The 16,659-nt window shown below is 56.3% G+C and overlaps 1 protein-coding gene across 1 annotated transcript; it reads left to right on the forward strand.

Annotated features, from left to right (window-relative positions):
- Positions 1–6,486: 6,486 nt before the first annotated feature.
- On the forward strand, positions 6,487–12,948 carry LOC142037691 (uncharacterized). The gene is made up of 16 exons (XM_075042173.1): positions 6,487–6,535; positions 6,720–7,050; positions 7,145–7,264; positions 7,511–7,678; positions 8,071–8,112; positions 8,272–8,356; positions 8,465–8,518; positions 8,811–8,896; positions 10,095–10,323; positions 10,408–10,517; positions 10,855–11,050; positions 11,278–11,395; positions 11,553–11,695; positions 12,140–12,231; positions 12,320–12,484; positions 12,868–12,948. Exons 1-16 carry the CDS (start codon positions 6,487–6,489, stop codon positions 12,890–12,892), a joined length of 2,013 nt encoding a protein of 670 aa, XP_074898274.1. The 3' UTR covers positions 12,893–12,948.
- The last annotated feature ends 3,711 nt before the right edge of the window (positions 12,949–16,659 follow it).

The following is a 16,659-nucleotide window of genomic DNA, read 5'->3' on the forward strand; positions in this document are numbered from 1 at the left end:
AAAATCCAAGGTGTCTATTGAACTCAGTGGGCTATTGATCAGCAGATTGAGCTCTCCCTGTTCAGAAAAGAAAAGGTACGAGAGAAAGGCGTCTTCTACCTTGACTGCTACAATGCGGGTTTTTGTAGGTATGAAGATGAATTATCTTCCATCTATCCATGCCCCTCCCGCCACCCCCTTCCAAAAAAGAAAGGACTAGAGAAAAAAGATGCAACTTTGGGGCTTGTAACAGCCACGTAAATTGCTCTAGATCATTCCCATTCAATGAGCCACTTTGCCTGACATTCTGCCTCTACTTGGTACCAGCAGAAGACTCGGTACCTGTGCCATGCTACGGAAGACGTAGAATTTCTCGCTGATCCAGAGCTCTCCACCTACAGCCAAAACTGCGGCGAAGCTTTCCTCCACCTCACCCGCTCCCTGGTGCCTCTTCCCCAGGGAAAGTCTTTCCTCTGTCACTCTGTGCTCATAGCTGGTCACAGGATTCCTTCCCCTTCTCCCTTCCCAGAGAAGTTTTGTTTCCTGCTGGCAGGATGGGGGCTGGGGGGTGGGGGCTGGGGGGGGGAATGTACTGCCACAATCCACCCCTTGACCACAGTCATGATTCAACTGGTTTCTCTGGAGTGGTGGTACAGTCACCTCTTGCCTCCAAAGATAAAAGGGGGTGCAGTTTGGTGAGTTTGATGCTCCTTGTGGGTCCTTGTTCCCTTCTGGTCTAGATTACAGTAATCATAACTACAAGCATTATTAAAGATTAGAGAGGGCTAGTTGCCTGCCCCGTGAAAGAAGATCTGAACACATCAAAAGTTTTCCCAACCAGTTGGTCCCTGGTGCAGAAGCAATTGCCTCTGAGTCTCTTGCTGTATTCTCTCGTTGATTTAGGCTTGAGGCCACATTGACACATTTGGAGTGAACACAGCAGGTGTCCACTGAGGTGTTCAAAACTTTACATATACCCTTCTCTTTCTTTGGCATCTAATCCAATACTGCCCAATTTTTGATAGTCATTTTACCGATACGTTATAACTGATTGTTTGAGAGTCCCCAAATTGGTTGATGTAGCGTTGGCTAAGGTTGATAGCTGTAAACTCAGTTCTAGGGTGCTCTATCGATGTTCCTCGAGTACCACACACAGTTGCCCCCACGGAATTTCAGGGCATAGTGTAGTACCATTCCAACTCCACCCCGTGATCCCGTGGGTCAGTTGGAGGATATAGTCACGTCTGGTGTTTCATACTGAACCAGCATTTGCTGCACCTGGTGACCAACTATAAACAACATGAGTACAACCTCCTCCCCCATCCAATCTGAACCTCCAACTATAATTGTCACATTGCTCTCAGGCGAGCTCAGGGACTCGGGATATATTAACGTCCATCATTCTGCCACGACGTTATCATCCAGATCTTCACCATCCACGCCTGTCACCGTCATCACTGTCAGCAAAAGGACTGGAATGACTCGTTCCTTCATGGTCCTGTATAAAAGCACAAACTAGGCCTCGGTCTTAAAACCGGGTCACAGGGTTAGAAGTCCGGTATTATCCACCGGGCACTGATGTGGTGAGTCTTTCCACTCCCATGAGATGGTCTCAGAAGACCAATGTAATCAACCTGCCACGTGCTCCCAAGAGCCTTGCCTTGTCTGATATGCTGGGCCGCAGCTTGGTTTGGGTGATTAGCTTTAAGCCTTATTCGGCATTGTGGGCGAGCTGTCAGAATTGCTTCACGGGTTTTCATAGACACTGGCCAGCCCCGAGATCGGCATTCATAAGAGAGATCTGCTTTCCCTGAGCGGCTTGCTTTGGTATGCAACCATTCTGCTAGTCTATCCAAACCTTCCTTCTCACCGGTGACCGTCCTGATTTGGGGCAGGTGGTCCACCTGCCGATTCCATTTCGCAGCTGGGGTTCCATCCCAAGCATGTTCCTTCCTTCACCCATCCCACCTTTAAAGGTCGGCATCTCCCTCTTGCCAGGAGACGTTGCCAGTCCTCTGTCCTCCACACTTTCGCATGACCTACTTCCCACTTAGTAGATTCCCACTGACACTCTGTAGCACCCTTAAAGGTTGCCTAAGAGTCAGTACAGACGATGGGAGCACCATTCTCTACGGCCAGTAACAAAGCCTGTAGTTCTCCTACTTGTGCACCACCTTCCCCCTCTTCTTTGACTGTCTTCCCAGTACCAATCTCCAATGCCACTGCTTTATACTGCCGTTTCGATCCCACTCGACAGGCAGATGCATCCGTGAACTACACTCCCTGCACACCCAAGCCTGCCACAAATTCGGGTGCCTCCTCAATCGGAGAAGGTTTATACGGTTGACCCAGCAAGGTTGGGTCAGGGTTTACAGGTTGCTGTAGTTTGAAAACCTTAGTCGGACCCTCCTTTAGTGGGAGCAACTGGCTTATCCCTTCGAGGTATGCATACCATTTCCTAACTGTGGCCTTTTGGGCTACTCCCTCTGGAGGAGGTGACCCACCGAGGATTGCATTTAAGAGTGGGAAAGGACCCTGTACTATAACATCCCGTGAAGTAGGCAGCTTTTCAGCCTCTTTAGCTGCTCTAGTGAGGGAAAGAGTCCCCTTCTCCCAATCTCAATATCCTCGCTCCGTCTCTTTAAATGCAGTGGAAGAGAATAATAAGGGCCTGGCTGGGCCCTGTGGCCCCTTTTGAAACACACCACAGTATGAGGCATGGTCAGCACATCCCCATTCCACCCTTAAGGGATCTCGTGGGTGCAATGGACCTAGTCTCTGGCAAGCCTTAAGCTCATCTTTCAGAGTGTTAAGAGCTTCCGTATGTTGCAAAGTCCAATCTCACTTTCAGGTTTTTTGGAGCAAGTCATAGAGAGGTTGGGCAATCCCTGAGGTAATACTTGGGGCGGCAGAAGTTAATGGTGGGGTATTACTGTCCAATCTCTTGTAAGCAACTGTTAGTCGCCACCTTCCATCTCATTTACGGACTGGCCAAACAGGAGAATTATAAGGAGAATGTGTGTACCTGACGATCTCTCTTTTCTCCAGATCATTATTAAATTCTGAAATGCCCCGTTTGGCCGCAGCTGGAAGTGGTCTTCAGGGACACGGGTTACCTTAGACTGTGGTAGTGCAGGAGCAACCTCTAAGTTTCTCACATCAACAGCCTCTGCCCCCCTGCCCCTGAAGCCCCACACCCTACCATTGGGTCGGTCCCATTGTCTGCCTGCCAGCACATCAAATCCCAGTATATTTCCCTCACAGGGGCTTAACGCCACTTCCACAGCTGTCATTGTCTTCTGCCCTGGTAACCCAAGCTGGGTTCGAGCTATGGGCCATTTTCCTGTCGCCCCTCTTACTCCTCTAACGTTTATAGCCTTTCTGGATCGCTTAATTCCCAGCTCACTAGCTTGCCGATCGTTTAAAACACTAATTTGGGCTCCTGTATCGATGAAGAATTCTAAGCTCTTCCATCCTGGACCCACAGAAACGTGTATGTAAGGCTCCTTATCAGCAGACCACCGGCAGCTATTCCCCATGCGGACTGGGCGGCCTGAACCCCAAACCGCAGCTTCTCGTGTTTTAGCCCTTCCCGCTCCTCCGGCAGTGCCGCGAAAGGGTCCCGTTTCTCCTCCCGAGGGGGCGGGCTTGCTGCTGCGGCCCTCCGGTCTCCAGCTTTGCCCCCTTCCCTCCGGTCTCCAGCTTTGCCCCCTTCCCTCGGGTCTCCAGCTTTCCCCCCTTCCCTCCGGTCTCCAGCTTTCCCCCCTTCCCTCGGGTCTCCAGCTTTCCCCCCTTCCCTCCGGTCTCCAGCTTTGCCCCCTTCCCTCCGGTCTCCAGCCTGCCCCTCCAGCAATCCCCCCCCGGCCGCCGCCGGCGGACTGCCCCTGCACCACGGCCCGGGCTGCGCCCAGTGCCGGGGCCTTCCGGCAGAGAGCGTCCCTTCCGGGATCGGAGTTCCGGCCCGACGGCCGCCAGTTCGAGACCGCTCCCCGCCGGGTGGGCAACCTGCCTGCGGCCCTCCGGTAACTGCGACGGTCCCTGTTCCCGGCTAGGGACAGATTCTCCTCCCTCCCTGGGCTTCACAGCCCCAGCCCAGGAGGCTGCTCGGGACGTTATCCACTGATCACCTGCCGGTCCGGCACTCGGAAACGCTCCCGGGCCCCAGGAACCTCTCGCTTCAGCATCGCTCCCCAGTATCCGATCCTCCCCCATTAGAGAAACTCGCCACAAATACTCAGTCTCGCTTTCGCCCGGCTTGCACGAAAACTTAGCTTGCAACTCGCCCAGCTCGGGTCCCGACCAAGGGGCCATGCAAACAGCACCCCGGGGGCTCCCACCGTGCGGACCCGCGTGCCCTTCTGCTTCAATAAGGGGCCGCACGTCCCTTTCCTCCAATTCCACCGTCAGACAATCTATTTCCCCTTGCCTTTTAGCGGAATCGCGCTTTCCGTTCTCTGCTTGAATCAAGCAGGCACCCAGGAGGGCACACACGCTGCCTTTGCCGTCTCGACGAGTTCCGCGGCACAGTTCTACTCTCTCCACGACCACTGCCGGGTCGGACCACTTCTCCTTCGCCCAGTCCAGACCTGGGGGAGAAGGGTTGCAGCCGTGCCTCCGTAATAATTCCTCTATTAACACCATCCTGCCGACTACGCCAATTTAAAGTGTTACGGATGCACGACTAACCAAAGCCTACAGGTGTTAAAACTCAGATTTATTCTTCTGCAAAAGTTAGCTAGAAGTCCGGTAACATTTTATAAATCACAGGCTCAATGATGTAAAGAGAATTAATGCTACATGACCGACTTAAGAATCCCCGAGATTTAAAGTGATGGCTCAAAACGGGCATGTCACTCCCCTAAAAGCTGAGGGCTCTCTCCCTCGAGGAGTTACCTCGGGCAGTGCCCCGACCCGAGGGGGAGTCCCCGACTGCAGACCCGCTGCTCCCAGGAGGACTGATTCCCACGTGTCATCCGACAGGACCCCGTTCATACCCCTGTCGAATCTGACCTGTGGTCTTTTAATTCTGTTGGCCAGGAGGGTCACCTCGGTGTACCTGGCACATCTCCATCGGCCAGTTCAAATTTCAACCTGCAGCCTCCAGGGTTTCCTTCCCCTTCTCCCTTCCTGGGGAAGTTTTGCTTCCTGATGGCAGGATGGGGGCTGGGGGGGGGGGAATGTACTGCCACAGCACCCAGGAGCTGCTCCTGAAAACCACCAATCCAGGAGGTGGAAAGCTTTGAACAGCTGTGGCTATTCTGGAACAGCCTGTGCCATGTGCATCCATGTCTATGAAGAAGCCTTCTCCTGCAGCTGCAAAGGAGTTTGAGATCTTGCTGATGGCTAAAGGGGGTTGGTGGCCTGGGACGGTGGCTGGGGCTTGGGGCTTGCACTGCCTGTGACCAGCTATGAGCACAGAGTGACAGAGGAAAGACTTTCCCTGGGGAAGAGGCACCAGGGAGCGGGTGAGGTGGAGGAAAGCTTCGCCGCAGTTTTGGCTGTAGGTGGAGAGCTCTGGATCAGCGAGAAATTCTACGTCTTCCGTAGCATGGCACAGGTACCGAGTCTTCTGCTGGTACCAAGTAGAGGCAGAACGTCAGGCAAAGTGGCTCATTGAATGGGAATGCTCTAGAGGAATTTACGTGGCTGTTACAAGCCCCATTGCTCTACAAGTTGCATCTTTTTTCTCTAGTCCTTTCTTTTTTGGAAGGGGGTGGCGGGAGGGGCATGGATAGATGGAAGATAATTTATCTTCATACCTACAAAAACCCGCATTGTAGCAGTCAAGGTAGAAGACGCCTTTCTCTCGTACCTTTTCTTTTCTGAACAGGGAGAGCTCAATCTGCTGATCAATAGCCCACTGAGTTCAATAGACACCTTGGATTTTTACCCTTTGGCTCAAGAGCTAGATGCAACCTCCTGCCATTGGTGTTAGCACGACTAATGCAGTAATCTGCGATCTTCTCCCTAATAATCTAGGCTACATACTACCGAACGCTCTGTGCGAGAGTAGAACCTGAGTTGCACATGACATCAGCACCGTGAAGAGCTGTGACATTCAAATGAGGAATGAGACCTATTTTGAACACCTTTTAATAGCTTGCAGGAACAACAAAGGGGAAGCGCTGTGTATAAATAATGCAAAAACCCCACGTGGGTTTTCCCCCTAAATTTCTGACCCTGCTGTGACAAGGGATGTCCTAGGCCCCCCCTGGGCTGCACTATGGGGGACCTGTTCACACGCACTGGGATCTGGGAGATGGGGCAGAGCGGACCCTCCGGCAGCTTGCAGGTGGCACAGAAGCGGGAGGAGAGGCTCCTGCGCCGGAGGGTCCTGCTGTCAAGCCGGGGGATCTGGAGCGGCTGGAGAAAGGGGCTGACGGGAACCTCCTGTAGTTCCCCAAGGGGAAGAGCAAAGTCCTGGAGACCTGGGGACGAAGAAGCCCTTGCGCCAGTAAATGCTGGGGGACACCCAGCTGGAAAGCAGCCGTGCAGACACCTGGGGTGATGGTGGACGCCAAGTGGAGCGACTTCGAGCCAGAAAAGTGCCCCTGGGGCAAAGGCGGCTCCCTGCCTCCTGGGCTGCAGGAGGCAAAGCGTTGGCAAGAGGTGGAGGGAGACGGTCCTTCCCCTCTGCTGGGTCCGTCCAGCCCGCCCGGGGGTCCCCAGTGCCAGGCAGAGGCGGCCATATTGGAAAGAACTCTCCCCCCGGTGCCCCTCCCACTTTCCGTTGGGCTTAGAATGTTGGTCGTTGGGCTTAGAATGTTGGTCGTTGGGCTTAGAATGTTGGTTGTTGGGCTTAGAATGTTGGTCGTTGGGCTCAGAATGTTGGTCGTTGGGCTCGGAACGTTGGTCAGTTGGAGCCCACGGCCGCCAGAGACAGCAGCACGGAGCTGTGCTGGCACGCAGGAGCGCTGGGAGGAGGCAGGATCTGGCCGAGCAGCACCTCGCCGGCACCGGCACCTCGCCTCCCATCCCCGCTGTCGCCGACTGGCCCGCGTCCTCGGTCCACGGCGAGGGTCCTCCTCTCCCGGGCAGGATGGGCCAGGCCAACTGCTGCTGCGGCTCCAGGTGGGCTCTCCCTGTGCCTCGGGGGCACGGCCGGGACCCGCGGCAGCGGCGGCGGCGGCGGCCTTTCTCATGCCCGCCGCTCTCTGCTCTGCAGGGAGGCTCTCACCGACGCCGAGCCGGTGCTGAGCACGGACGTGCGGCTGACCCGGGGCCGCAAGAGGAGCGAGAGACGCCTTCTCCTCCTCCAGGAGGAACTGGTGATCGCCAAGTTGCAGTAAGACCCTCGGAGCCCAGCTGCCTTTCCCCCAGCCCTGGCCCTGGCCCTGGCCCCGGGGCAGGGACACCCCGGCCCCAGCCCCAGGCCCCGGCCCCTTGGTGGGTGCTGGAGGCGCCCATCGCTGTCCGTCCGTCCGTCCGTCCGTCCGTCCCAAGGGCAGGCGGGGGACAGGGCTCTGCCCGGGGGGACCCCCAGGAGGCCACCTCCAGCTCACCGCCTGCCTCTCCTCTCTGCTCTCTGCAGCCGCGGCACCAGCCTGCGCCCACAGCTCCGCCTGGCCCTGGACCAGCTGTGGGTGCTGAGCGGCGGAAAGGAGGCGGCGGGGGACGAGGAAGAGGAGGAAGGCGGCGATGAGGACGGGACCTCCATCCTCCTCGTCTGGCCCAGCGGCTCCTGCGTCGCCACTTTCCCGTGAGTGCCACGGCCGGGCGGGAGACGTTCCCAAGCACACCCGCGCCATCGTGAGAACGGCCTCTGCCCTGCGTGCAGAGCCTGGGCAGGGAGCGAGCAGCACGCCGGCAGGGAGGGATGGGGGCGTGGGCAGGTCCCGCATCCCCTTTGGGTCCCCAGAAGGGGAGGGCGAGAGCAGCTGCTCTGGCAGGACACGGGGAGCCAGGGCTCGGGCAGCGCCTCCTCCGTCCTGCCCCAGGGGGCTTCGTCCCGCTCCGGCGTCCTTCCTGCCCCGCGGGGCTTCGTCCCGCTCCGGCGTCCTGCCCCACGCGGCAGGGCTGCGCAGGCGCCCGCCTCTGCCCACGGGCTGGGGGGCAGCGGGGCCTGACGCTGGTTCTCCTCTCTTTCTGCAGCTCCCGGGCGCTGAAGGAGCTGTGGGTGGGCACGCTGCTGGGGTAAGCCGCGGGGATGCTGCAGGTGCAGCCGGACGGGGGAACGCAGCTCCCCAGCTGGGGAGAGGTGCCCCCGCGGCTGCCGGCAGCTCTTGCCGCACGAGGGAGAAGAGGCGGCTCGGGGCTCAGCCAGCTCTCTCCCTGCCCCTTCCCGGCGCACAGGACACCCGAGGGAGCCAAGAGAGCCCGGGGGACGGCTGTCCCGTCCGTCAGGCTCCTGGAGAAGGAGCTGGGCCGCCGCCACGCCGTGAGTGCCTGCCCGGTCTGGGCTCTGCCCCCGAGCCCTGGTCCTCCAGCCGAGCGAGCGGCAGAGGCATCGCTGCTCACCTGCCTCCGCTCCTTCTCTCTTGCCCAGCGGAGGACGTTCAGCGCCGGGAGCCTGGAGAGGATGGTGGAGGGCCAGGCCGAGGTGAGAAGGGCCGCCTTTCGCCCGCCTCTGGCACGTGCGGCCAGTGGGGTGAGGGATGGAGGGAAGGGTGGTGCCGCTCGGGGAGCGGAGAGGGCTGGGGAGCCGCCGGGAATGCCGGCACATCCTGGCCGGCGGTGCTGGGGGGAAACCTGCCCCGCGGGGCAGAGAGCCCGGGAGGGCAGAGGGTCCCGGCTCTGCCGCGCTCAGGCTGCCGGTGCCGGCTGGCAGCTCGCCGGGCCGGCGGCCCGTTGCGCCGCGGGGCTGCTCTCTGAGCGCAGCCTGGTTCTTGCAGGCTGGTCCCAAGCAAGGGCCTCCGACGGTCCCGCCGAGCAGCAGAGGGGGACTTTGCCACGCACCGGGTGAGTTTCGGGAAGAACGGTGAGCTCCTGCAAGCGCTGGAGCTGTGCTCACTTGTCCCTCGAGTGTCGCCATGCAGGTTGGGCAGCCCGAGGCAGGACGTCACCTCCAGGAGGACGGACGTCACCTCCAGGAGGAAGGACGGACGTCACCTCCAGGAGGAAGGACGTCACCTCCAGGAGGAAGGACGTCACCTCCAGGAGGAAGGACGGACGTCACCTCCAGGAGGAAGGACGTCACCTCCAGGAGGAAGGACGTCACCTCCAGGAGGAAGGAAGGACGTCACCTCCAGGAGGAAGGACGTCACCTCCAGGAGGAAGGACGTCACCTCCAGGAGGAAGGAAGGACGTCACCTCCAGGAGGAAGGACGTCACCTCCAGGAGGAAGGACGTCACCTCCAGGAGGAAGGAAGGACGTCACCTCCAGGAGGAAGGACGTCACCTCCAGGAGGAAGGACGGACGTCACCTCCAGGAGGAAGGACGTCACCTCCAGGAGGAAGGACGTCACCTCCAGGAGGAAGGACGTCACCTCCAGGAGGAAGGACGGACGTCACCTCCAGGAGGAAGAAGGACGTCAGACACCCGCTGGGCAGCGGCCGCTGGACGTGGTTCTGCGGGGACACGGAGCCTCTGCTGCTGCCCACAGCTTGGAGGAGGACAGGGCGAGGGCTGGGCCAGGCTCTCCTCTCCTGGTGGCGTGCCGGCTCTCAGGAGCCTCCCGACTGGAGCTGCTGAGCCGGAGCTCAGAGTTCCAGCTGCTGGCTCCCTGCCCGTCCTGCTGCACCGCTCAGCACCACGCTGCGGGCAGGGCAGGCCCCGGGAGCACTGGCCCGGCGGTCTCCGCTGACGGGCTCTTGCTCGGCTTTCCTTTGCAGCAGGAGGGAGCAGCAGCAGCAGGAGGAGGAAGAGGAGGGGGCTGCCCTGGCCCTTTGCTCGTCGGAGGACCCCGGCCGCTGCCCAGGCGCCAGGGCAGGCGGGCTCCGGCTGCAGCAGGGCGCTCTTTGGCCAGCCCCTGGCAGCCCTCTGCGGGGAGGACGGCTCCCTGCCCCGGCCCATCCAGGTAAGCCAGCCTGGCCGGGGGGGTCCCCAGCCCTCCAGATGCTCCCTAGAGGCAGGCGGTGGGAGCCCTCCCTCCGGCTGCTCCACAGGGCGTCCCCAGGAGCTGCGGGGATGGCGGCTTGGGCTCTTCACCCCCAGCGAGGAGCCCGCTCTGGGGCAGTGCTCTGGCCACCGCTGGCGGAAGGCAGCTCCTCGGCCAAGCAACTGTCCTCCTGCCTCTCCCGCAGGAGCTGCTGGCTGTCCTGCGCCGGGAAGGACCCTCGACGGAGGGGATATTCCGCAGAGCCGCCGGCGGGACCGAACTTCGGGAGCTGCGGGAGGCCCTGGACCGCGGCGCACGCGTCGACCTGGGAAGCCAGCCTGCGCTCCTGCTGGCCGCCGTCTTGAAGGTGAGCGCTTCTGACCTGCGGCTGGAGGAGCTCCTGGCCGGCCTGGCAACTTCAAAGGCTCACCCGGAGCCCTTGGCATTGCAGGACTTCCTCCGAAGCATCCCCGACAAGCTGCTCGTCAACAGCCTCTACGAGGACTGGATGCAAGCCATGGAGAGGACCGGCAAGGAGGAGAAGCTCTGCGAGCTGAAAGCGTAAGTGCGGGCAGCAGCCCGCCTGTTGAGCAGGGACGGGGAGAGACTTGCCTGCAAAGGGACGGTCTCCTTCCAAAGCTGCGTCTTCTGGCAGCTTGCTGTTGCTGGGGTGGGCTTAGATTTCGGGGAAAGGGCGTGGAGAGGGAGCCTTCCCTTGCCTGGGCTTGGGTGCAATCAGGAGCTGGGAAGCAACGCCGTGCGTCCTTCCTGAGGTGCAGGAGCACCGACCGCTGGCTGAGAGCACCTGGAGCCGCCGGCTCCCCCCTGCCTTGGGCAAGCTTCGGGGACGGCTGTGGGCAACGTCTGCTCTATTCACGTCGAGCTCCCGTTCCCTCAGGGTGGCCGAGAAGTTGCCTGCAGCCAACCTCCTCCTCCTCGAGCGGCTGCTCTCGCTGCTCCAGCACGTCGGCCACAACGCAGCCACCAGCAGGATGACCGCCAGCAACCTGGCCATCTGCCTCGGGCCAAACCTGCTGAGCCCACCCGACGAGGACCTGCTCCCGCTCCAGGCCATGCTGGAGGTGACCGAGAAGGTGCGCTGTGTTGGCAAGCCGGCTGCAGCCTTGCCGGCCCATCAGAGCTTGGCTGCGCAGAGGTCCCTGGCTGCCTCCTCCCTTGAGCAAATGCCGGTGGGGCGGCTGCCCGCAAAGGCAGCCCCACAGCCACAGCCGTCTGTGCAGAGGCAAGGGGCGCGAGTGGGAAAGGCTGCTTGGGACAACTTCAGGCAGCTGGGTTGAGACCAAGGGCGTGGTGTGTGCAGGTGAACACGCTGGTGGAGTTTATGATTGAAAATTGCGGCGACATCGTTGGGGAGGAGGTGGCTGGCCGCTCCCCTCCATCAGCCGGGGAGTCGCCAGCCCCCACGGACGGAGCCACAGGTATGAGGAGGAACTGAGGGCTGTCCCAGGCTGGGGCTCGGGATACCAGAAACCTCAACGGCAAGAAGAAAACCGGTGTAGGGCTTGGGGTGGCTTTTGCTTTACTTCCGTGCCTTACTTCCAAGGCGTCACTGCTGCACATGGTTTTGCTTTCTAGAGCTGCCTTTGGAAGAGCAAAGTGGCCCTGCAGGCAGAGCAGACCAGGGCCACCAGGCAGAAGCCATTCTGCACGCATCCCCCTCTCTGGACGTCCTCAAAGGAGCTGGGGGAGACACGGTGGCGCAGTCCCAAACGACAGAGGTATGTCAGCTCCGCTCCACAAGCACCGTGACAGCGTCTCTCGGGTAGGAGGGTAGTTTCTGAGGAGGCCAAGTAGCTGCTGGGCCTCCTCCGGCCAGCCGACGGCTTGTGCGTTTGGGGTTCCTCCTCCTCCTCCCCCGCGGAATCGTACGTTGTGCGGAAAACTGGAAAGGTCCTTTCTCAAATGCGTTAGGCATGGGCTTAATCCAACCAAATACCTACAAAAAGACAGCGGGGAGTAGCTGCCAACTTGAGAGGGCTTTTGCTCAGATCCTACTTCATCACAGTTTCATCAAGTCTGTTTTGGGGCGGGGGGACTGTGCGAAACGTGGACGATGCAAAGCAGCATCTTCCCCGGAGAGCTAAGGTGGCAATTTGGCAAGCAGTGCCTTACTACTCCAGGCCGTCCCTTGCCACCCCTTCACTCCGACATTTCTGGTTTAGGCACCTCCAGCTTTGCCTGCAGCCACCCTCGAGAGCACGGCAGAGCCCCTGCTACGCCCGCAGCAACTGGGCAGCCTTTCAGAGGAAAGAAGGTAAAACGAGTCACTTTTTGGCTTAAAATCAGAACTGTCCCCGCTGCATCGTGGCCTTACCTATCTAAGCACACCGTGGGATGGAAAGGTTTGCAGGCTCTCCCCGGGACGAGGAAAAGAGAAGAAACCGAAGGAGGACACAGGCCTGGGGAGATGAAGGCTGTGCCGAAAACAAGAGGAGGAAGAGAGAAAAGGGATCGGGGGATCGCAAACGGAAGAGATGCAGGAAGGTCCGGCAGGTCAGGAAGCCCAGGTGTGTACCAGGCTCTGCTGCCCATCTTTCCCAACTCTCAGCACTGCTCTAAGTCAGGCCAACCCGCTGGCAAGGCACGGCGAGGGATGGTGCTGCGCAGGGTCTGGCAAGAACCCCGTGGCCGCTCCCCAGGGGCTCCCCATCGAGCCCTGCTGCGTGGCACAGGGGCCCTGTGCATCTCTGCGCGCGCACAGCTCTCTAAGGGCATTCCCCGTGGGGATAAGGCGCCAGAGCCCTCCCCTCGGCAGTGCCAGCCGTAGCTCGCTCTCTTCTGGGCTAGGAGCAATTCCTCGTCAGCGGTGTTCCCCAAAGAGAGGGCAACCAAACCCTGCCTCTTCCTGCCGCTGTGCATTCAGCAGCGCTCTCTGCCTCTGTCCTTGTAGGTGCCGTTTTCCTGGTACTGGCTGAACCCCTGTGAGCCCTGGGCCCGCCCCCCCCCGCAGTTGATGTTCTCAATAAAACGGTTTTTCTCTCTTCTGACTGTGTCCGCTATCGGCTGTTCTGGAGCGGGCAGCTGCTGTTTGGGGATGACCCCTCGGGGAGGACTTTGGGATCGTGCCTTGTCCCAGCATCCTTGCCGGCGGGCACGAGGGCTGAGTTCAGGTGCTTTAGGAGTGAAAGCAAGGCACAGAGTTGCACAGGAGGGTGGCGGTTGGAAGGGAGCTGTGGAGGTGCAACTGGTCACCCAGCTTCTGCTCAGATTTTGGCTAATACTCATCTTGTGCTATGGCCTGCCGTATGCTTGGAGCCATGCCATTATCTCAGGTAGAGGGCAACATGTAGGTACAGCGGGTTGGCCAAGAAGGGCTAAAGCTCCTTATGCAGCCATGGTCACCTGCAGCTTGTTGTTACCTATGGCTGTCATCCTTGCATACCGATTGTCTGGTAGTTTCTTCAGAACCCCCTCGCTCACACCGATGTTATAAACCAAACTTCCACACTGGGCACTATAAATACTCCTCTCAAATGATGCACCTCTTATTGATCACAGAGAGCAACAACAGGAAGATTTGATTCAGTTTGCATAGAATAACTCAACTAAATATTCTGTTGTCTATGGAAATGTAATTTTTAAAAGGGCCTTAAAAAACCCAAGCTCTTCGGAACTGCACTACGTTCTTTCCCCTTGACAGGAACAGCAATGCTCCACACTTGAAGTGAACCACTGACAGGGTGCATTTTCATGTTAATTGTCGCAGACACTGGCAATAGGAAACAAAGCACTGTAAATATCACTCCTTTCCTGCCTTTAAGATCTTAACAGTGATAGTCAGACATGGCAAGGGGAAAAAAGTATGTAGCAGAAACAGAGCAATGAGGGTGCTGAGGGCTGGGGACCTCAAAAGTCTAGGCTTGTGCTTTTGCACATCCACTCAAGCTAGTGCTGGCTGAATACAAAATACAGGTGCTGTGATTCTCTGGCATTCCATACCCATTGTGCATTTTGTATGAGGGGCTTCGAAAACAAGAATTAAGGGAGAGAGTCTCTGGCATGAAGGCGGAGAATTGATGTATGAATACAGCTTTCCCTTGAGAAGGAAAAAATGACTGTTGCCCATGACAAGCAATCAGAAGGATGCATCTGGTACACTATTAGGAGACGGGTACATGGGATAAAATGAGACTAGATATATGTGAGACTTTGAATAACATGGAGAATCCAGTGATGGGTGGAGCAGTTGCAGAGGGAGACCTTCATAGCAGCATTTTGCACAATATTACATGTGAAGACAGGGAGAAAGGGGGGGACAGGGTTGATTTTCTTCCATGGTTTTGGGGTTCTTTTTGGTCTTTGCATCTGGGGGTCTGTTGAAACCTCTGTGTCTGAACATGGAGAGATTTTCATTGAAATGCTGTATACCTTTGAGGGCAACCCAAAGCATAGCCTTATACTTACATATCTGGTACAAAGCATAGAAATAACAGACTTTGAGAATGGCCATAGTAACCAGACAAGATACAAAGAGTTTCTAAATCCCAGTAGCCCAATGGATAATAACGCTGGAGGCAGGTTCATGCTGTAATTTGTATTCAAAGCCTGAATACTACAGAGAGACCATTTCTTGTACCTGGAATTCAGAACAGACCCACTATAAAGATACAGCTGGATGTTAACAAATAGATGTGATCTCTTATCACCTTAATATCTGAGATGAGTCAGTTTGAGTTTTCATTTTCTCCAAATAACATACAGCAATCTACAGGAGGAAGTGAAAACTGCAAAAATGAGTAAGGAAAGATTGTTTGCTCTTTCTTTTACACGGGAATTAGCAGGCAACACATGAAATTATTAATCACAATAAATGAAAAGAAGAACATCTGCACACAATACATAATTAAATTGTGCACCTCCTTGCCACAGGATGTTTTGGATAGCACAAGTATGAATGGGTTGAAGAAGCAATTAGACAGAATCAGGGAAGGAAGGTCTCTCATGGGCCATTAAGCTCTAGGAAGCAGGAACAGCCTCCAGAAATCCCTGAACTAGTGACTGTCAGTATAGAGGGTACAGCAGGGGAAGGAGCATGCTATGCTTATTGCATTTCTTATGCTTTTTTCCTACACATCTTTCACTGTTCGGATTCAGAGACAGGACGCTGAGCTGAATGAACCTTTGGTATGACCCCGTGTGGCTATTCTCATGAATTATACAAGACACAGTCCCATACATGCTATGGATGCAATTCACATTCACGCAGAGCACTGCCTTATGGCCTTGCAAATTCTGCTGAATATTTACGGTGAGAATTTAAGCAGAACCTATGTGGCTGAGTTCAGGCATACACGTGATCCCATTTCACCCTATCTGAAATTACATACTGCCTCCTCTGTGACTGGTTTTTGGCTTGGGTGCAATTTGATATGCAATTAGTCAAACATCTTCTCCTGCGATATCTGTCCTGTTGTGAACAATTAGCGTTGCATAAGGGAATACATTCTGAGGCTTGAATCCCAGGGATTCCTGTCAATTTGCACTGACAGCATGCTTACAAGGAAGGAGCTGACAGGTCCAGCTGGAATTGAGTGTTAGCAGCCACAGAGGCGGCCACACACCAGCCCACAGATGGTCCACTTCTTGCTCACATTCTTAGCTTTGCCTGCCTTGAGTGTCCTTTTGTTTTTATATAAATGTTATGCAAGCTAAAGAATGTGTTTGAATTTCCAGAAATGAACTTCCTAATGTTTCAGCTATGGGCTAAGACCACAATCAGAGTTCTTTGATATTTTAATGTGCAACCCATGGGAAGGAAATCATCGGGTTCTTAGTTATAAACAGGATGGCTTCTTCTTGTCAGAGAAGAGGGGACCAGCAGGTAGGAGGCTGACCTGGTGTTGTTCCCAGGATGGCCAGATTGCCTGAGAGCAAACTCCACCTGAAGAAGGGACAACCTGACTTTGCAAGGAAGATCAGTTTGCTTCTAACAGTGGTTCTTCAAAAAATCCTGCTTCATGGTGATGAGTTTTTCTCCCCATTAAAGCCTGCTCATGAGTAGCTGGGTATCTTACAAGCCCCTCCAGAAATTATTTATTTAAAAAACATGCAAACCCCCTCCCAAATCTGCCCTCATCCAGAACTAAATTTTCTGGGGGAGGGCAAGAAGAGGTCAATTTTTTAGTGGCCAGAGCTCATGTGCTGGAAAAGCTATCAGATGCTGTCTTTTCTTAGCTTTGTAAAGCCATTTAGCTGTGTTCTGGAAGTAATTGGCTTTTAGTATTCTGGCTAATCAGATCCCTTGGTTTACCCTGAACTGATTAACTCTCATCTCTTCAAATTATTCCCAATGCAGCTGATCATCTAAAGACCTCCCATTCCTGTGCAGCAGCTGCTGTCCATCTCTGATAAGGTGAGACATTCTCCATCATGAGATGTCTTCCCAAACAGAACTAGATCAAAATGCTAAGCAGTGCCAGAATATTATACCAAATAACAGCCTTCTCTTTAGCTGCAAATTCTTCCTCTCCGGGGGACACTGCTTACAGTTCTGGATGCTGGTTTTCTATTATATGGGCTGCAACATGTTACCAGGAAACAAGACTCCATACACCTGGGACAGCTCAGCTTGATCGAGCATCTTTGCCCTTCAGGGGCTGACGATCTGTGTGTGGTAAAAGACTACAGCCCTACGTGGGTTATAGGGTGCAGAATGCAACATTATTTTCCACGCATGAACAGC

The sequence above is a fragment of the Buteo buteo genome, chromosome 12 (assembly GCF_964188355.1).
Source record: "Buteo buteo chromosome 12, bButBut1.hap1.1, whole genome shotgun sequence".
Classification (NCBI taxonomy): domain Eukaryota; kingdom Metazoa; phylum Chordata; class Aves; order Accipitriformes; family Accipitridae; genus Buteo; species Buteo buteo.

Excerpts from the sequence above, each read along its gene's own strand:
- LOC142037691 (XM_075042173.1), top strand. The coding sequence starts at position 6,487 with ATGGTGGACGCCAAGTGGAGCGACTTCGAGCCAGAAAAGTGCCCCTGG. Across the intron at positions 8,113-8,271 it reads TGGGTGGGCACGCTGCTGGG|GACACCCGAGGGAGCCAAGA; the intron begins GTAAGCCGCGGG and ends CCCGGCGCACAG. Across the intron at positions 12,232-12,319 it reads AGCCTTTCAGAGGAAAGAAG|GTTTGCAGGCTCTCCCCGGG; the intron begins GTAAAACGAGTC and ends TGGGATGGAAAG.